The sequence below is a fragment of the Brachycentrus maculatus genome, unplaced genomic scaffold (genome assembly GCF_059751285.1).
Source record: "Brachycentrus maculatus isolate JH-2025_06_01 unplaced genomic scaffold, ASM5975128v1 h1tg000675l, whole genome shotgun sequence".
NCBI classification, from domain to species: domain Eukaryota; kingdom Metazoa; phylum Arthropoda; class Insecta; order Trichoptera; family Brachycentridae; genus Brachycentrus; species Brachycentrus maculatus.
The window spans coordinates 121,417-143,813 of NW_028281407.1; the positions used below are offsets into that span (position 1 = coordinate 121,417).

The 22,397-nt window shown below is 34.7% G+C and overlaps 1 protein-coding gene across 1 annotated transcript; it reads right to left on the reverse strand.

The window, feature by feature from the left end:
• Positions 1–553: 553 nt before the first annotated feature.
• Positions 554–22,154, reverse strand: LOC148300662 (integrator complex subunit 6-like). The gene is made up of 13 exons (XM_088274454.1): positions 21,876–22,154; positions 21,696–21,773; positions 19,530–19,769; positions 17,440–17,620; positions 14,617–14,867; positions 13,745–13,930; positions 10,891–11,043; positions 9,639–9,866; positions 7,795–8,202; positions 6,361–6,561; positions 5,212–5,692; positions 3,693–4,031; positions 554–2,249 (listed from the first exon to the last, which is right to left on the reverse strand). Exons 1-13 carry the CDS (start codon positions 21,990–21,992, stop codon positions 1,990–1,992), a joined length of 3,123 nt encoding a protein of 1,040 aa, XP_088130580.1. The 5' UTR covers positions 21,993–22,154; the 3' UTR covers positions 554–1,989.
• Between the last annotated feature and the right edge of the window lie 243 nt (positions 22,155–22,397).

A 22,397-nucleotide genomic window follows, 5' to 3' on the forward strand; every position in this document is an offset into this window, starting at 1 on the left:
GAATTGCTGATAGGATTGCTTTGATACATTGCTTATACACAGAAGTAAGTTTATTTCTTCCATCGACCAATCCTTACGGACACTGTACGCTTTGTTGCTGTAACGCAGAACTATCCTAAGTCTCATTTAGAGTCAAAATTATTTTTCATATTTAAAGGAATGTTTGTGAACTTTGTTGTATCTCTAGACACGATAATAACAAAAAATAAAGCATCCCAGGTAAATGGAAATTACACTTAACTCTTAATTCACAGGGATCGCTTTAACTGAGATGTTTAAAAAATTCCTACGACATTTTCTATTTCCTTAGTTCCAAAATTAATAGAAATATACAAACATTAAGCTGTTTGATTGTATCAGCCAAAATATAAAAGAACACAGTTGACTGTTGTATTCTTTTGTATAAACACTTGAATAAGTCTTGTATTAGATTTATATGAGTCGGTCATATAAAAGAGGCTAACTACCACCGTTGATATTAAGAAAATCAGAGATTCGCAAACATCTCCATGTTCAGCCAATCTCATAATGTGTGGTAAAATTTTGGACTGAATTTTTATTATTATTATTTTTATTATTATGTAAAGGTTAATTGACAAACTTGTGCATTTTTTATATTCCCTTGTTAGCCGGGAAATTCATTTAAATGGTGTATTTTTCACCATCCACCCTGGTAAAATGAGAGCCTGCAGTGTATACCCTATCACGGTAGATTCTAGCAAATATTTTACTACTTCTAACTCTTATAGGTACCCGATAATGCACAGAACACCGAATCAGATCACAATCTTAACTTCATTATTACCTACACAAAGACAAGGTGATCAGTCCAAAGTTTCAGGTCAATATTAAATCAATATTGCGGGAAAGAAATCGCAAATATTTATTGTCACCCTCGGGAATCAAACCCGCGATATGCGCTGGCCAAACGTAATCACCATTACACAACGGAGGTGGAAGTATTATATAATGATATAATAAGTAGTACTATATTCCAAAATATTATTCTATTTTATAAAGACATATGACAAAAATATATGGTTGGGCTGTTTATTCTTTATCGGATAATTTATTTAGCGCCATGTTTGTGAAAAATCACGTCAAGAAGGGATAAAGAAAAATTGGTGTACAAAAAAAATTAAGATAAAGTACTAAACACAAATTCAATTGAATGTGAGTAAATATTGATCTCTACCTTGAGGCTTGTATACATTTTGGTGGAGACTGACTGGAGCTATTTCGTCGTAACGTAACACGTTACGATGCGAGCATTCGTCAGTACTGCGAGCCAAGCGCTCCATTCATAGTCGGAGCGCTCGCCGCAAATGACGTTACGACGAAATGCTCCGGTCAGTCCCCACCTTTAGCTTACACGAGATTTTAAGAGTACGGGTATACAACCTAGTCATTGGCTCCTATTCTACTTTTCCTACTGACTATTGCCCTCCTTTTTATTTCTTGTATAGCAGTAATATCTCTCATCTGAATGCTTTTTCTTTCGTCAACTGTATCGTATCACATATATTGTACTCCTAGATCCGAGAATCTAGAGTGCTGAATTTTGATCACCTTGTCTTCATACAATTTATGTTAAAATTAAGGAAGTGTCAATCTGATGCTGTGTCCTGTGTACCATGGGGTGCGGATAAGGATAAAAAAATGTTGATTGTGTAATCGTTGATTTTTCTTAAACATTAAGAAAAAAGTTGACTATCTTCACTGTAAACTGTCGTAGGTTGTACTGAAATAGGTTAGATCTGCGCTACAGCGACGGCTTGCATAGTACGAGGAATTAAAAACGTGGCGAAAGCCACAGATAAATGACGAATAAATAATATTTACAATAAAATACTTTTTGGACTATAACATCAGGCTGTTGTTCTGTCAGACTTCTACTGCAATTCAATGGGAAACAAAAATTGTCGTTTTTCTTTTAGTATTTATTCTAACGTGCTCGCGTCTCGCGTGTTAAACCGGGCACAGAGTGTCTTAACTGTGGTGGTTGGCGTGCGGCGCGTACGTGGGGCGGTCCGAGCAGTCACCCGTGAAGTGGTTCCTCACGGGCAGGAAGCCGTGCCCACTCGCGCTGTTGCCGTTCCTCTCCATGGCCGACGCAAACTCCCGCAGCAAGTCGGAGAGCGTTTTTCTCTTGAACCTGAGAGATTCGTCTATCACCTCCTGCAGAAGCGCCTTCTTTATGGAGATGCTGCCCTTCATACGTTTCAGGTGACTGAATAGCTCAGTGTAATCTGGAAATAAAAATACATATTAACCATTAATCCGTACGTATGTTAATTTCGACTTCATACATAGTTCACTTATGTAGTGTAGTGGTAAACACATTTGGCTACCATATTAGGAGTCCGGGATTTAATTTGAATCAGGAGAAAATAAATGTGTTTTTTCACTCTATTATTCAATTATTATTACCCTGGAATGGTACCTGAGGCGCAGAACCGATCATCTTGCCTTTATTTAATAAATGGTCGATTAAACATTGCATTATTTTAATGCAGTGCCCTATGCACCACTGGGTGCAGATAAGTGTCAGTAGTAGTAATGTTTGTTTATTTTTTTAGATCCACCACTAATCAGCGATAATTCAGAAAATCACTCAAAATATTAACACATTGTTTGCGGGAAATGCTTAAAAGCATCTTTTTCATACTGTTGGTAGAGAGCGGGAGACGGAGAATGATCTCCGCTCCCGCTCTCCGCGGGAAAAAAAAAATTTATACATATGTCAAATGGTAATAATATTATTTTAATTTTAACAATTTTAATGTAATGATTTTATTTTTATTTTAATGGCCTAGTGACGGAATGATTTTCCGATACCGGTAGTCACAAATAACTGTTTAAAAAAGTGGTATTACACAAAGTAAACAATGGATGGTAAGGAGAGTGTTTTATTACCATACCACAAAGTTATCAATGCTTTTAATATACAAAATAAGTTTTAGCTATAAACATTAAAAACTATCTAACAAGTTTGCAATCACCTAATTATCATTACAACTGTGATCCGGCGGGGTCACTGCAATTACGCTTCTTGCAAAGATGATTCAAATGAATTCACCCATTCACTGAGGACTGGCAAAATGAGATTAATTTTATTTACAAAATAACAGTATTATTTATTATTTTCCATTTTTTTTAATAACATAAAATATTGGAAAAAGCAATGATTATCATTTGAAATTTTATTTAAATATTTTAAAGATATAATAATAATATTCAGATTTTAATAAAAAAATTCATAAATGATATTAACATATTGTTATTATCATTCTTAGTGTCAATATTTTATTTTCATCTGTATTTCAAAAGAACATTACGGACTCGAAAAAAATTAAGAACTGTGATCGTACGAATTTTGATGAAATTGCTTCAATGCTTTTGTACTCAAGCAGCACAGAGTTTTCTAATTTTTATAGGAAAACTGGATTGACATAAAAATATGACATGTGTGTAATGGGTGAATTGTATGAATTTTGTTTCAATTGCAACATATTGTGTTATGTGACCATTCCATACTTCATGTGATAGGTATGTTTTAAAAAAATACCTATTCTCGGATATGTATAACGAGGAACGTTGTAACGAGCAAATTCACTCGGTCCCTTCGTCATCGTTATAACCGAGTTCGACTGTATTTGTATGATTAAAAAATTGTATGGATTTGTACATACCTTTCCCGGGACGTCTGACGTCCTTGAACAGCTGCGCCCTCACACTGAGATTGTGTTTCCGGATCTCGCCGAGCTCCTTCCGGGTGAAGGGCGCGGGCGGGGGCGCGGGCGCGGCGGGTGCGGCGGGGGCGTGCGGCAGCGAGTAGGTCAGGCCGTGGTGCGGCGGGAGCGCCTGGTGCGGCCGGTTGGCCAGCCCGATCATGCCCACGGCGGCCGCCTCGTGCAGGATCATGTTGATCTCGCGGTCGTCATCCATGGGCGAGACGGCGTACGCGGGGAATGGGGGCGGAGGGGGCGACGGGGAGCGGGGCTGCTTCAGGCCCACCGAGAGATAACTATCTGTAATCAAATAAAATAGTAACATTAAATTCTGTAATTGCCCAAGAGAAATTAGTTTGATCACTGGGATTGTACAAGGACGGGAGGCAAGCGTACAAAGTCAAATGACATTACCAGACCAAGCTTTAAATGTTTCTATAACCAATCTGCATGATACCTAAAACAGTATGGTCGGGAGACATTCAGTTCATCCTGTAGTGAATCAAAGGACCACAATACTCGATAATGAGCAGGAGACAATTGATTGAAAAATATCTCATAAAAACTGATAATAATATGAGAATAATATTCTCATTTCTCACATTACGTTCTATCTCGCAATTCCACTATTACAGAATGAAAGAACAAATTTACCTCCATTGAAATAAAGTGAGATAACTGGGTACAATCAAACAAAGAATAATATTTAAAAAAAATTTAACTGGGTTCGTTTTCCAATGTTTATGCACTATGAACGAGAAAGGTATTTCTACTTCTGGTCATCTAGTGGATTGATGCTTAAGGACGGGAAGGGTATTTTTACCTACTGCGCCAGCCTCATTTCAAAGTTAGAAATGAAGGAATTATCCAATGGTTTATATGAATACTATATATGTACTATTCTCTTTCTAAATATACACAAGGTCTCAACTATATGTACATAATTATCAAATCCCGTCACCAGCGGTCCGCAGGTAAAAAAATGACCCGTCCGCGTATATTGCTCACTCCTTAATACATCAAAAAACTTGATTTTTCAGGAGAAAGTTTTTAAATTTTAAGAATATAATGAAATGTATCAAAAATAAGTATCAACCCACTTATTGAACTTTTTTCTGTGCAACAGATCTTTTTAGGTAAAACCTGAAAGTTTTTTCTCCGTTTGAAAAATATTAAGTATATTTAAAAAAATAATTGAACAATACCTTTTCTTCAAAATGAAAAAACAACACTTTCTGTCCTGTAGCGGGTAAATATTAAGTTAAAAATATGCCTCTTTTGCTGGGATATAGTACATTTTTTGGGCATTCCGAAAACATGCAAAACTGAAAATTGTCAATTTTTTATATATGACGTTGAAAGGATTGAGCGATATGTTACATAACTGTTAAAATTTCCAAAACTGAAGCCAAGTCTCCAATCCCACAAGACACAACCCATGTGGGTGAAAAAGCCGGAGAAAATAAAGTACGGTAAGTACCTCCATTGAGCAACGGTTTGACAACGGGCGGCAGGGCGCTGACGTTGACCTGCATGGGAGGCAGGTAGGGAGGCACTTGCGGGAAGAAGTCCACGGGCGGGGGACCGGGGTCGGCAGGCGGCGGGCTGGCGGGCGGCCGCTCAGGCGGCGCGGGGGGCGGCCCTGGCGGCACGCTGTGTGCCGGGCTCTGCGCGGGGCTGTGTGCAGGACCATGCGCAGGACCATGCGCAGGACTCTGCGCGGGGCTTTGCGCGGGGCTCTGCGCGGGGCTGTGTGCGGGGCTCTGCGAGGGGTCGGGCGCGGGGGGCCCGCTGGGTCGGCGCGCCATCACGTGCGGCGAGAGCGGGCCAGGCTTGCGCTTGGGCGGCGCGCGCAGCACAGCGGGCTCGCCGCCCAGCGAAGGCGTCAGCGGGCGCTTACTAGACAGTTTGGCGCTTCCGCCACCCACTAGGTCGATATCCGCTTCATCCACCATCATCCGCTGAAAATTTTTAATCGGAAATTGATTTGTGATCGCGCAAATCAAACATCATATCATTGTTTTTTTTTTCTTGGTGAAAAAATGTGTTGTAGCACATTACTCAAAATTCCTTTTAGAAATTTAAATCGACTATTCTTCATCTTTACAGCTTGGCCAAATACTAGATAACATTACATTATCCTAATAAATTTATAATCTATCATGTAATCATTTTATTGCTTTACATTATTAAGTCAGCATTGAGTAGAATACTTTTGCGACATCTTTTTTTTTTTTTTGTTTTTTATTTCACGTGAGTCTGGTCAAAATAAGTATACGCATGATCTGGCAAAAAGTCAAGCACTTTGTAGGGACCCAATGACACGTGTCAATCCACTGTTGAGTTTAGTAATGGGCTAAAAAACATATAGATCAAAATTCAACATATAAAATATGGCGAATTTATTTTACCTAAGTGGTATTAGGGTCCCTTGCCAGAGAAGGGATGACATGTATCACTAAGCGCATACCAGACGAAACTAACATGATTTTGCATTTTTTTATTATTATATGTATTACTGGTCTTTATAATAGCTTACTGTAGTATTGGACACACAGTGTTACAATTGCGATATGGAATAACAACATGTAATTGGAGCATGGAGATAGTGAGTATTTTGTAAACAAACCTTATCAATTTTGAATGGGTTTCCAAACATGTGTTGTCTAACCGGAGCCGACTCTATTTCTCTGAGCTGCGGAGTCATTCTCTTGAGGTACTCTTGGTAATTACCCATCTGTGCCACGGGCATTGAATGCAAAGAGTCATCGTCGACTAATTTGGTGTGCGCTAGCGACGGCTGGAGGAAATTTGCTCTCATTCTCACCACCTACAATTACAATAAACACATCATTATACAGACTATGCTCCTGAGTCATAGTTTGATTACATTCCTAGAACAGGTTGGGAAAAGCAAAAACGCATACATCGAGATCACTCACATTGAGTGACCTTCAACGAACTAGAGTGGAGAAATAGCATCACTATATAAATTACCTTTGTTTTACCAAACAAGTTAGCAAAATCATATGATCATCAAAACAATGTTGAAAAATAACATCATCCGCGAATACTGAGAAACTGCTATGATGAAAAGTATTATTGCACATCAAAATAGTTATAATTATCTGATTCGACTTTGAGGTGATTTTTTGCAAAAACAGCATTACTGTAGATTAACCAATATTATTAATAAGTATTTCTGATTAAATGAAGGACAAAGTTGATTTTTAAGTTAATAAATTATATATAAAGGGTTACAAATGACTAGAATAAAAGCTTTACTAGTAATTGTACTTTTTTTTTTTTCTAAAAATCCTATGAAACTCTGGTCCCTCAATGATATATTAATACAAAAACCTCTATAATTTAAAGAACAAAATGATAATTCTCAATTTGAAAACATATTTCGCTCTATATTCGCACTTAAATTACAAGAAAAGAGTAAAAAACCATTTTAAAAATTCAGAAAAATACATTTTTTACAGAAAAAAATTTGTGGGAACTGTCCATACTCAGCCTGTTCTATTGGTCTTAGTGCTGTTGCTTGCTGCTCAGCTGCTTGGTGTTCGTATCATGACCTGAAAGAGTACTTACCAAAATCCAATACCTAAATCTAACAACACAAATATATTTTTTCATTCAAAATAAATAATTAATAACATTAGCGCCCTAAAATTGGTTATCTTTCACGCGTATGATATAATTAAGCATCATAGCTAAGAACAACATAGTGTTGACACCTATAAAAAGGTATATAGATAAAATTATAAAAATCATACATTCTACATATTTTTACATATTGTATGGCTTTGTTTACTTACACATCTTACAACGTTAATTGAAAAAAATACACATATTGCAAAACAAACGAGGTACTTCCATCTCTCACAAGCAACCTAGCATTTTTTTGCTGAGAATATGGAAAACGGCTTTAATTTTCATTTGAAAAGGCCATTTTTAGCATTCACAGCATGCTCCTTTTAAGACCTCTTAATAAATCATAATAAAATTCATGCAAATCATTCACAAAATATTATAAATTATAAGGAAAAACACTTGCCTGGTCGAGCAAATCTCTTCTCTGTATGTCAAAAGGGTTCCTATACGTATGCGCTTGCGCTCTATGCCGGCTCCTGGAGAGTCCCACCACGAATCCTCCAAACTCGTTCAGCTGGTCTCGCAAAGCGGTGAACTTGTCTTGCAAGCACGGGTGGGTGGCCAGATCCTTCTTGAGGGGAAACCTCGGGTTGACTCGGACCGTCTCGGCCCCCTTCACCGGGACAGAGCTCGTCCCCATTTTGTTCAATACCTCGCTGCACAGCTTATCAAATTCCAACTTGGCTTGGTTTTTCAGACGCTTCAGATAATTGACAACGGAATAGCTCAAAGAATTGTCCTGGGAATCGGGGACTAAACTTTGAACCAGTGGAGTCGGCGCTCCCATCTTTGTTAAGGCTCGTTTTAAAGGCTAGAAGAGAAAAAAATATGACATTCTACACTGGTTTTCAAACATGACTATTCGATTAACCTTTCACTCAAATAGGTATATTTGGCACTGAAAACGGCGAAAACTGAGCCATATTTGATATTATGAGCCGCAAAGATACCATTGCACATTAGTAGAAAGCCAAATCAAAATACCTTTATAATTTATATTTGAAGCACTAACTTTGTGATTTTCCATTTTATGATTAAAATGTAACTTTGTTTTAAAATCACTATAAATATTTTATTATAACTTAATTATAATGTCTACCTGTTTCGAAGCTAACACTTCTTTATAACTTAACTGATTAATACTAATAGTATTAATCAGTCTTAAAGAAGCGGTTAGCTTCGAAACCGGTAGACATTATAATTAAGTTAAAATAAAATATTTATAGTGATTTTAAAACAAAGTTACATTTTAATTACAAAATACCTTTGTTCTTATGTTAATTGAAATTAAAATTGTCACAAAGAGAGGTTCAACAAACAAATTGATATTACATAAATTGGTATTACATAAAGTGAAAGATGAAAGATAAGGAGAGTGTTTTGTGAAATTTGTGAGACTAGGAACCATAAAGCATCATCTAGTGATAGACATGCCTAAACAAAAATGACTGAAAAAAAAATTACATACATTCTTTTTTGACATCTGAACATAGATGAAGACGAATATGGAAGTCTGGGCATTTACAGGGCTTACGACCGCCATAGGCTAAGTGATTACAATTTCTACCCATGATTGACAACCACACTACTCAAATTCTTGAAACATCTAGATATTGATCAAACTCGAAACTAACTAACTAACCATCACGCCGCTTCCCCGCAGGGGCGGCCGAGAGTCGAACGCCACACCACTCTATATTTGCAAACATTCTTCGCCTCTTCTACATTCATGCATCTCCTCATACATACCCGATGATTATTACGACTCCTGACCCGGCCGCTTTCAAGTATTTGACATACCTGATTGTGCCAAGTTTTCCTCGGTCTTCCTCTGTTTCTTTTCCCAACTATATTCGCCTCATAAATTTGTTTAACCGTTCTTTCCTCACTCATACGTTCCACATGTCCAAACCATCTTAACACACCTTTCTTAATTTCAAGTATTTGACATACCTGATTGTGCCAAGTTTTCCTCGGTCTTCCTCTGTTTCTTTTCCCTACTACATTCGCCTCATAAATTTGTTTAATCGTTCTTTCCTCACTCATACGTTCCACATGTCCAAACCATCTTAACACACCTTTCTTAATTTCAAACTAAAATTTCACAGTGCTAAAAACTAAAGGGATCCAAAAAGTGTAAAAAAACTAAATTGAATGTTACTTATAAAAAATATAAACAAGTGACATACTGCTTTATACTAAAGTGTGGATTACTTGACAGGTGAAAAAAAAAATTTAATTACTCACAGACACATAGTAAGAGGGCATTCGGTCAATGTACTGCTGGAACATGAGCTTCCACTCGGGTGTCGGTTTACATCTATGGATTTTGAAGAGATCATCGAGTAGAGGGAGAAGAACGGGATAATTGTACGGCATGACAAACAAGTTCACGCAAGTCAGGTTAGTACTCGCCTTCAGGTAACCAAATGGGTGGCTCACCTCTGAGCCCTTGCAATTATTCGCGACAAATACCTGCAAAAACCAACATCACATTAACACAACTACAAAAGGTAATAAATCTTACAAGATAAAGGTCGCCAGTTCATTTCTACGATAATTAACACACTATGGACGGGAAAGGTATTTCTATCCGTTCGGTCGATTGATGCTTAAAGACGGGAAGGGTATTTTTACCTCCTGTGTCGGTCTCTTTCCAAATTCAGAAAAGAAGGAATTATTTAATGTTTTGATATGAATATTATGTACTAATCTCTTTGTTAAGGACTTAACTATATGTTAGTAATATAATTATCAAATACTGTCGCCAGCGCTCCGCAGGCGTAAAAAACACCCGTCCTTAGTGTGTTAGGAATAAATAGAATTAATAACTATCACATACACATTCACTTTTTTATATTTCATATTTTTTAAGAACATTTAGAATTTTTTAACCGAGAGCAATACTGAATTGAACGAGATTTAATGAAAAACTTGAAAATGAATTATTTACAAAATAACAACTACTACTTTAAAAAAATACAGTTAATTCTGAATTTAATGTTTCTTTTTTTTCACTGTCCCAATTATTTTTGTGTATTTTTGTACAAACAATAACTTGATTCTGTCCATTTGAGAACCTCAAACGATGTTAAATAATTCAAAATTGCATGTATTTATTGTTTTAACTTTTTTGTTTAGTAAAATAGTTTTGTACAAAAAATGATACCAACTGAGCAAAAATTTAACTTTTTTTCAAGAACAAAAAATTTAATGCCCATTTTTTACATATAGGACTATTTAAATCTTTATTTATTAATGTTTATTTATTTTCATTTCACTTAATATTTCAGTATTTTTCTTGATTCATTAAAGAAACATTTTATAAAGGTTTCATTATAACATAATAAAGGTTGCGAAAATGTTTTTTCTTAGAATATTATGGTCAGTAAATGAAATCGACTGGGAATACTGTATGAATTTGAGTAAAAAGTCTTGAATAAATGTGCACCAGCTTAGTTTTGAACCAAAACTAAGCACGTATAGTTTAAAACCTTACCTGCCAACATATAGTGGGTTGTTTTCTTGCTAATATAAATTGTGTTAGTGGACTAGGTTCCAGTTCATACTTATCAAAAGGCAAATTGTCTATAACCATTGGTTCTTGAGAGGAGCACGTGAACTTTACAGCAGGGTGAGCCGATCTTGGGGGCTGGAAAAATAAAACTATTTTTAGCATTGTAAAGATGAAGAAAACAAAATTACACTATAGCTATTTTGGCTTGAATGGGCATTTCAAATTCAACTTGTAAACTTTAACTATTGTGTTTTATATATCCAAAATGTTTTTTTTTTTATTAACATAAATTGTATACATTTATTTATATCACAATTTCAAACATATTTATTTTTTAAATTGCAGAGATCCACTAAGCCACCTTGTGTGTCTTGTCGATGGAATTCTTTTTCAACACATTTTTTTATTGTTTTTAACCATTTTAACCTAATATACACACAAAAAAAGAGAGAAAAATTAAGAATTTTTTACATTTTACAATTTTCATAAAATGAACTCTCGATCATTCACCCATTCCTTTATTTTGCATTTGTTCCATATTTTATTTTGACCTCTAGCATCGGTCAGCAACAAATTAAAAATGTTCGGAACGATATATTGCAGTGTTCGACTCCCATATTTATTGTTAATTCTTGGGACTATCAAACCTTTGTTGTAAGTAAATCGTGCATTTTAGTTACACAGTAGATTATATTCATGTGCAAATGAAAATCGACTTAAAAAAGTACATATGAAAAAGGAAAAATGGAATAGATAGAAATATGTATGTAAATAACAAAGAATTCGTATTTTGTATATATTTTGCCTTACCTATGTATTAATTCCCAAATGGAAGATAATGTGTTAACTACATAGTGCAAATAATTTTAATGTTACTTCTATGTGGTAAGAAAAAATATTAAATCCGTAACTTAATTCTTTAACAATTAACAATATGTGGACATTTCTAATAACTATGAAGACACCATAGTTATTAGAAATGTCCACAAGTAAGCATAAAGTTATCTACACCGTGTAGTTATCGCTATGTCTATCCATCGAAATCGATCACCTGAAGTTTATTTCCTCAAAACATTACACCATACAATTATTTTACAAGCAGACAATCTCTAAAATAGAGACTTTGCAGGCGATTCTTTGAAAATTTGACTCGAAATTGAAATTAATAAAAAAAAAGTTTAGTAAAATCATAAATAAGCATATTTTTAAAATTGGTTAATGAGACTTGATTGTCCAACTATCGTGCTGCTTGTCTCTCTTGCGAAGCCAACTTTCAGGAGGTTGGCCATCTTATGGACTATGCAGACGTTTTCTATTAAATGATGATTTAATAGAAAAAGAACAATGAAAGGTTAAAGTCATTTTAAATACTAACTGATATTGCATATCCACAAAACAATGAGTTGGTAACTATTCATCTAATAAAACAGTCACATCAACAGTTCAACCACAGTAATAATCCATGCATTTGGTAATATTCACGTTCAATAGTAAACAGCCAACGTGAAAGTCTTGAGGTACATGGGATTACAAAATCATGTACATAATGACTAAGAAATAGCGTTACTTGAGCACAAAGAGCACATACAAAGGATCAATAAAAATGTCATATCTCTAGGTAAATCATTCATGATAATGTTAAAAGTGACTTATCAATTGTCCAGTAATGCCTATTTAAAACGCATAAATATATACTGATAAAAACAACTATTCCGATATAACTCATACTCTTAAGTCCATTACAAGAACAGCTCGTAGATCAATCAATATATACCTGCCCGTTACCCATTAGAAGGCATTTGAAGTATGTAAAAGATATTTGTGGATTAACGTAGAGTGTAAAACCCAAAAAAAATTCATTACATCGCCATATACTTGTCTACACAGCTCTTTGCATGTCATACATGCTTTTACTGTGTTTTAGTGATAGCAAGAGAATCTATAAATACGAGTTGTGTGTGCATTGTAAACACTTTATCAGAACTATCATATAAATAAAATACAAATTTAATTCATATGGTAGTATTGCTGATTACATTTTTCTAGGTTATATGTTGCGTATCAAAGATGACATTAAGGCAGCTATAAAATCCACTAAGATAATCATTGCAATGGAATCCAAAACATCAATAAACACATCATAATAGTGATTAATGCATTGATTTGGTGATTAATTAGTAAAACTCCATAGTTAATATTTTTTATATTAAAATCATACACTGATTTTTAGGGACTACTAAGTTGTATTTTTGATTTATAAACTACTAAGTTGTATTTCGTCCGCCTCCGTAGTGTAATGGTCAGCACGCTCGGCTACCGTTCTGGAGGTCCCGGGTTCGATTCCCAAGGGGGATGAAAATAAATATAAGTAATTTTTTTCACTATAATATTTATTCAATATTACCATGGACTGGTACCTGAAGCGGAGGGCTGATCACCTTTCCTTCATGTGTAAAACGATCATGATAACACTGCGTTTATAAGACACAGTGCCCTATGCACCATTGGGGTGCAAATAAGGGTTTTATATAAAAAAACATAAAAATTTGTGGCAATTGTTTTGTGACAGTAGTTTGATAATGCCCTAATAAGGCGAAACAAGTGTCACAAATTAAAATATATATATGTATATATTTTCATATTTTTATAAAAATAAAATATACAACTTAGTAGACCCTAAAAATCAGTGTGATTTTTATAAACTCAGTTTTCATTTTAAGTAGCTCACTTTTGCATTTTGAGATATATTCTGCAACTGTATATCTGTATATCTCCGACACATGGATAATCTGCATATTTTGTCAGTTCAGGGGTAAGTTAAAAAAATTATACTGACCAATGAGAGCGCAGTTGGATCAGGGCGAAATGATTCCGGTATTGGCCAGAAACCCACGGCAAAACCTTTCTGTGCCACTGTTCGAGGTACATATATTAATTTCCGACAAGACTGCCACGCTGTGTTGTTCAACATACTTTGTGGGCCTCCAGGGCCCATGTAAGATGCACCATTGTTCCAGCGTGTCTGAAAATATATTTAATTTAACCCATTATTATCGTAATTCATTGTAGAAGCTATCTAAAAAAAATTTAAAACATTTGTAATTTTTTTTAATTCACAATAAATATGTACATGTTTTTAACATATGGTTTGCGGGTAATGCTTAGAAGCTTCTTTTACATACTGTTGATAGAGAAGGGGAGACGCTTATAACCGTACTATTTGCTTACTTTTGGAAGAGCGCGAGAGACACCAAAAAATACTGTACAAATCGGAATTGATATAACTAAAAATACTTTCAGATATAACTAAAAATAGAAAATTAAATTAATAATTAAAATAGAAAGTTCAGTTTAATGGTAGGATTCAAAGCCCCGGACATCAAAATGGATATCCAAAACGCTTACACTGGACCACAATTGAACAAGCTCTCATATTTATGTGAAAAGTTCTTAATTGGATTTTAGTCATTTGCAAGTATCAGTGTTGCTAAAAAAAATATGTATGCTACATTTTTTTTAAAATTTTGAAGTCAGTATTTTACTCACAGATATGGAATTTTGATAATCCCAGATATCGCATTAAGCCCTATTCTTTATAAACTGATGTAGTCCTTGAATTATAACATTATTGTCCATACTCCTATAAGAATAATGTTCTTTAAAAATTAGGTTTGAGATTCTGAGAAATTACATAAAAATAACACTAACCCCATTCTTGTCACCATCGCAGTTTATAACATCCCCGTATATATCAGCCTTATCCAGATCATTGCCAGCACCATTCCCCATCCCCATGGGGTCGTCCAGTCCATCCTCTCTCCCGGACCCATTGTTCTCTATGGGGGGAGGATCGGGTCCCATCTTCTCAAAATTAATTACTACGCCACTCTGCACTTTAAGAACCAAACTATCAATACACTGCATTAACATCCTGTGTGATGTGATGCAGTACGATCGACCTGGAAGTAAGAAATGTGATTTAATTATATTAAGTAATCAAAAGGCTCAACAAGAGAGTTGTCTAGAGAAGCTATTTACACACTTCGAACGGGAAAGGTATTTCTACACGTTTGGTCAATTGATGCATAAGGACGGGAAGGTTATTTTTACCTTCTGCACTAGCCTCATTTCAAAGTCAGAAAAGAGGGAATTATCCAATGTTTTTAAATGATCATTATACACCAATCTCTTTTTAAGGTCTTAACTATATGTCGGTAGTGTAAAGGCAAAGGGGTATATCTGTCAAATTTTTCATTTTCCATGTTTGTTCTACAAAATGTCTAAAAAAAGTGTATTCCTTAATCTGGCAAAAGGATATAGCTGTAGTTGCAACACTTATTTAGTTTTTTTAAGATATGTACATATAAAATTACATAAAACAAATGAGTTATTTAATTTCACAAGTTTGTTTTTGCTCTCCTGTAAAATTTGATCCGAGACAGGTATACCCCTTTGCCTTTACACTACCGATGTATGTAATCATAAAATCCCGTCGCCAGTGGTTTGCAGGCGTAAAAAATACCCGTCAGAAATGTGTTAATAACGGGGACAATTGAAACGGACAGACCAAATAAGGCAATTAAAAGGATCCAATTTAAACCCTGCCTTCAACTAGAACCAGTATCAGTAGGAATGGTCTATATCAATGTTATGACATCCTAGGAGATCACAACCCTCAACACTGAGCAAGACAAGGTATTGTCATGGCTTCAGAAATTTCAGAAAAAATGTTTTCCTCACTGTTCTGTTCATGACTGAGCAACCATATTAACAGTTATTTAATAATGGGCAGAATGGTGAATGTTATACAGTGCTTTAAGTAATTATTTAAACCAACCAATGACACATTGTAAGCCCGGTAAATGTCTAGACCTCGATAAACCATTTCTGTTGAGATATCTATAAAATGTTTTTTTGTTATTTTATTTAAATTATGTAATAATCAAACATGGTTCGATTTGGAATATTTTAATCAATTTTTTTTAATCAAGGGGTCTATAAGTGAGCAATGTTTTTCAGCAATATTCCAGACAATACTAAAGGGTCCGCCAAATAACTTTTTTTTTTTGAAAATGCTATAAAAAACATCGAGTGTAGCTTCGGCTGTGTGGCACGTAGCGCCGTCCTGTTGAAACCAAATGTTGCCAATATCCTCCTCTTCAATTTTTGTGAACAAAAATCCGTTCAACATGGCCCGATAACGATCGCCATTGACTGTAACGGCCACTCCTTGCTCATTTTCAAAGAAAAATGGCCCAATTATGCCTCTGGACCAAAATCCGCACCAAACAGTGACTCGTTTTGGGTGTACCGGCTTTTCAATGTATGCGTGCGGGTTTTCTGTGCCCCAAATACGACAATTTTGCTTGTTTACATACCCGCCAAGATCAAAATGAGCTTCATCCGAAAAGATGATTTTTTTGGCAAAATCGGCATCTTCTGTAAGTCGATCGCAGGCCCACTCAGCGAAGCGAAAACGCATTGGATGGTCAGTTGGCTTCAACTCCTGAACCAATTGGACTTTGTATGGCGTCATACCAAGGTCTTTATGCAAAATTCGTCTCAATGATGTCTCCGAAATGTTCAATTGTTGAGAACGACGGTGAATTGATGTTGATGGCGCTTCACGCACACTTTCTGCCACAACATCGATATTCTCGGGTGTACGCACTGTTTTTGGCTTTTCACGCTTTGGTTTATCGATGAGGATGCCAGTTTCTTTCACTTTTTTCACAAGATAACGAACATACGGAGCTGACGGTGCTTCTCTTCTTCCAAAAACCGTACGCAATTTTCGCACACATTCTGCAACATTACCATGATTTTCAAAGTAATGTCGCAATATTTCCCAGCGTTGTTCAAGCGTATACACAACCATATTCGCTCAGCGGAAGGATAAAACTAATTATCTGTCAAATCAGACATGAGCTAAGTGTTACCATTCACGAAATAAGCACTAGTTGAAAAAAAAAACTTTAGATGGCGGACCCTATAGCTAGCAATATATTGCCATGACAATATCTCTTGTTTACAAGTCTCTTAAAAAATTAGATTTTTCACAGAAAGACTAAAAAAAATCCTCCTCCCTTTTTCCTTTGCCTTCCTTATTATCATCAATTAGTAATTTTCATAAATATTTAATATAATATAAAATAGTTGCTTAATTAATGCAGCAATAAATTGTAATTCATGATTTATTAATTTTTCATTCTCATTTGTAATTTATGTTCAAGCATCTACCCTCTGATTGCAAACAGCTATATAAGGTATCAAATGTTTTAACCAATATCACTAGTCTGTTTTTGGTTGGTTGGAAAATATTGCTTCTTAGCAATAAGCCCGGGAATGCGCATATTTCTTTCCTGTGTATGAAGTTTAGATAAATAAATAATGTTTATCAATAACTGAATGTAATGGAACTCTAAATTATTAAAATTATGAATTTGATAATAGAGATGTTTCCACGAAAAACAGTTGGTAGGGACTGTCACTGTCCGGTTCTAGGTTTAAAAATTGTTGAATGAACCTTACCTCCCGTTACTTCACACATAGCATCTATAGGAGACGAATCTGAAGGCACTAATCCTGAGTCCCTCTCTATGGCAGGAGTTCCAGACAGTCGCAGCACCAGAGAAAACAGTCTTTGGTCCCAACGGAAAGGTTCTCGGGTCAACTCCGATCCAGGAATAGGACAATTCATCGGTAGATTGAACTAAAAAAAGATATAACATGTATCAATTTTACTACTACTCCTATACGCAACCAATGGTGCATAGGGCACTGCACAAAATTGACGCAGAGTTTATTTGATCATTTATTAAATAAAGGAAGGTGATCAGTCCTGCGCTTCAGATACCAGTCCAGGATAAAAAATATTTATATTATAGTTGAAAAACCCTTATATTTATTTCCCCCCCCCTGGATATCGAACCCAGGATTTTCGGCATGGTAACCAAATTTGCTAACCACTACACTATGGAAGCGGTATCAAATGTTACTTTTTTGTAAATTACTCTGAAAATAAAGGAATACTAAAGCTAATAAATTTATGTATAAACTGTCTTCAATTAGCATTCGAGAGAGTTACGTTCCTTGATATTATTGCAAACAGTAAAACCGCGAGCATCAATATTCTAGGCTAACGGTTCTCCCTTCTACTGATACAAAATGTATGGAATTTGAAAATATTTAAATAAAAATAGCATTTTGAAATAAAAAGTGCTTGTTTTACAAAATAAGTTTGTAATTTTTTGTACCATCATTCAAACAATATTGAAAGATAATATTATGTGCATAATTTATTTGTATATATTGGCAATAATCTTACTCTAAAACAGATTCCCAAGAAATTTTAATGTAAGAAGCCAGGTTATATGACAACAGTTTCCTGCCGGCCTTTATGTTGTATTTTTATTTATATTAATAAATCAATCTTACATTATAATTCAGATACTAATTATTCCATTCTGGAAATCATTCGTCAAAAGTGTAGTTTATAACAATAACTCAAAAAAAATAAACTGATTATGTATATGAAAATAAATTGTAACTGACACAAAAATTTATACAATAACATGCAATTTCATGCATTATTTTATCACGTATTGTAGAGTAGCCATTCAGATACTGTAAGCTTCATATGGGATAAAATGCCATGTGTCGATAGCACTTCTTGCTAATGTTTCGGATGACAGTGCAACGTCCACATCTATTCATATGTTAATGATATATGATATTATCCGAACATTTTTTTTCAAAAATTATTTTGGTGCTATAACGGCTTGACACTCAATGTAACCTATGCAAGATATTGGAAATTGATATAATGCAAAGCAACAAAAAAATATTTTTATATATTTTTTGCTAGGCAGTATAGTATAGCAGTGGCACAATAAAATCTGCCTAATATTTTTGGATAATTTTAAACAGTTTTTTTTTTAAACTAAACACTTGTATAATACCACTTATTGAGTATAGTAAAACTATACACCTGTAGATGAAAACAAAAGTAGTTTTCAAAACTAGTCGTGTGTAACAAAATAGAACTCTTTTTATGTAATAATAATAATAAAACCCTTATCCGCACCCCAATGGTGCATAGGGCACTGTGTCTTATAAACGCAGTGTTATCATGATCGTTTTACACATGAAGGAAAGGTGATCAGCCCTCCGCTTCAGGTACCAGTCCATGGTAATATTGAATAAATATTAAAGTGAAAAAATTACTTATATTTATTTTTACCCCCCTTGGGAATCGAACCCGGGACCTCCAGAACGGTAGCCGAGCGTGCTGACCATTACACTACGGAGGCGGACATTTCGTCTACTTATCAACAACACTCGTTTGATAATGCCATAACTAGGCGAAACAATTGTCACAATATTAATTTTTTATGTGTTTTTGTTAATAAAATACAACTTAGTAGACTCAAAAAATCTGTGTTTGATTTAAAATTAATACATAAATTATAATGGAGTTCAACAAATTAAACACCAAATCAATAAATAAAGAAATAAAACTCATGAAATGGTATTAAACAAGCGTTTTTTTTTTCATTCCACAAAGTCAATAGTGATTCAATAAATAATATAATTTTAAGTAGCATTGAAGTTATACTTACTTCTTCCTGAACTCCTCCATTACTAGACAACTTCCCTCCATCGGTGATGACGACTATCACAGATGGCTCTAGATAAAATGGACACCTCCCCTGACCATAAGTATCTATGCCCGTTTGCATTCTGTTGATATTTAAAACATCAAAAGCGTGCTTCAATGCTGCGCCCATCGTTGTCATTCCAAAACATTGAAGATTTTTAAGTTCATTTATAAAAGTCGCTAAGTTCTCCTTCCATCCAGCCTGCAACAAATTAATTATCAGCTCATTAAGTTGCATTCATATTAATTTTTCATAATTGCCACAGATAGCAAAATATTCAAATTAATGTTATTTTACTGCTTGGGCCGAGGTTATAAACCTAAAATATGTTTTTAGTAGAAATCATTTCTAGAGCATAATACTAGAAATGTCTTTGTCATATCGATGTACCCTACGTAAAGTGCTCTAACTACATTTTTGTCAATTTTGAGATATTTGGTGTATGTTATCAACAGACCGTTATCTACAAATATAAATAAACAAAAAAATATATAAAATAAATTACGCCTAGTTTTCAGGCGTATAAGACGCTATCTAAATAGAATTTTCTAAATGAACTGAACTCCTAACACGCTAACTACTTAATTTTGACAAAGCATAAAGTTTTAAAACGATTTAATACATTATTTTATTGTGTTTTTCAATGTATAATACTAGTTTAGAATTTCAGATAAAAGCGTTAATTAATAAAAAAAATATGTTGAAAAAATCTTCTAAGCTCTCTCCTGTAAAGTAACAGATTTGCAGATAGAGTACTTTACATAGGGGCCGTCGATATGACATATCACTCACTTCTTTCAACAACGTCATATATCGCTCACTCCTTTCAAGAACGTCATAAATCAAAAAACTTGATTATTCAGGAGATCATTTTTAAAGTTTAAAATTATAATAAAATGCATTAAAAATAAATATCAACCCGCATATTGAACTTTTTTCAGGGCAACAGATATTTTTAGGTTAAACCTGAATGTTATTTTTCCATTTAAAAAATATTTAGTATATTTAAAAAAATAATTGAACAATAACTTTTCTTCAAAGTGCAAAAACAACACTTTCTACCCTGTAGCGGGTAAATATTAAGTTTAAAATATGCCGCTTTTGCTGGGATATAGTACATTTTCTGGGCGTTCTGAAAACATGCACAACTGAAAATTGTAGATTTTTGATATATGACGTTGTTGAAAGGAGTGAGCGATATATTAATAATTTTCACACTTATTATTTTTTGTTCATTGACATTTCTCCATGGCATTTCAATGAGATGATGTCAATTTTTAATATTGTGCAACTTAAGGTAAAATATTTTTTACACCTTTGCTTCTTTTTTGCTCCATTATTGCTCTCACACATTAGCAAAGATGTCCATTAATTGGTGAAAACACTACTTGGTAAATGATAAGAATGAATAGAATAAAAATTAATTAAAGTAAAAATTAATTTTCATATTGACTTCAGGAAAATTAACCCAGACATCATGAATGATAGCCAAAAATACATAACTAAAAAAAGACATAACTAAAATTGAGCAAGATAAACATTTCCAATCCAAATTTTTAAAGAATTAAAATTTGACATAGAACACTTTTAGACTCAGTGTTTTCTGGTACATTGTTAATAACATGTTTACAGATTTTTAAAAAAAGTCGTCAAATAATTTGTAAGCATGTGGAAATATTAAAATAATCACATCCAAAAAAAAACATATTCGATTAAGTTTAGACTTTTCTTGTTCATAATATTACGTTTTAGAGATATTGAGAAATTAATTTTGATTAACACATTTTCACTTTCGATACAAAATCGTGGCCCAAATCAAGTTCCCTCCATTGTTTTAAATTAGGAAGGTGACAAAAGCGCCAATCAAGTTCAAGATGCGCACGCACATTATTCGCCATTGCCTCCGCTGCGAGCGACGGCGGGGGACCCGATAGCCGTATGTATCATGCTTCTTTTTTTTGAAGCCGTGATTTCTCATAAAATATGTCCTTTATAGCAGAAATAATATATATTCATTTGGGATATACGATACTACATGCATGCACACAATTTGAAACACTGATTTTATAGCTAAATTAACACAAATGTGAATTTTATGAACAGTCACTGGCAGAAAATTGTACCAACCTTGATGTTTACGGGTGGCTCTTCAAAAGTCAGCAACATATACCTATCACCTCTGCTTTCAGGGGACCTTTGACGCACCTATAAAGAAAATTAAACTTCCATAATCACACTCGCTTAATAATAATTAAAATTCAGAGTTAGATAACCTCAAATTAGAGCAGTCAATATTCCGAGACGTACCTTAACGAACGTTTCCACGGCCCCCTTGGCCACATCGAGGAGCGTTGGGCGTCCACCCAAATAAGCTCTTTGATTCATAGAAGCCGAAGTATCTATTAAGAATACTATAATTGTCATTTTGAAGCCTGATAATATATTCTTCCTAAATACATTGAAATAAACACTTAAAAGGGTCTAAAAAAAGCAAAATGGCCACTTCATCGCACGCAGGTCCAGAGAGCGACCATTCCGCAGCCGCTTCGACAAACAGCTGAACAAGCCTAAACGCCACGAAGACTCATAGGTACCACGTGACCTCCCCACACATTCGACCGTTCGGCTACTGCCGGAAAACCGTTCGGAGCACTTCGGCTCTTCTCGTGATAAATATCTCCCCACTCTTGCATATTATAGATAGGTAAACATAAATTATTTGTAGCATTTGTTTATGAGCTGCTTTTTTATAAGATGATTTTTTGTTACAATAACACTCTTCACGAGACAATTTATAAGTAGTGGGTTATTTTGCGACGACTATTTTGT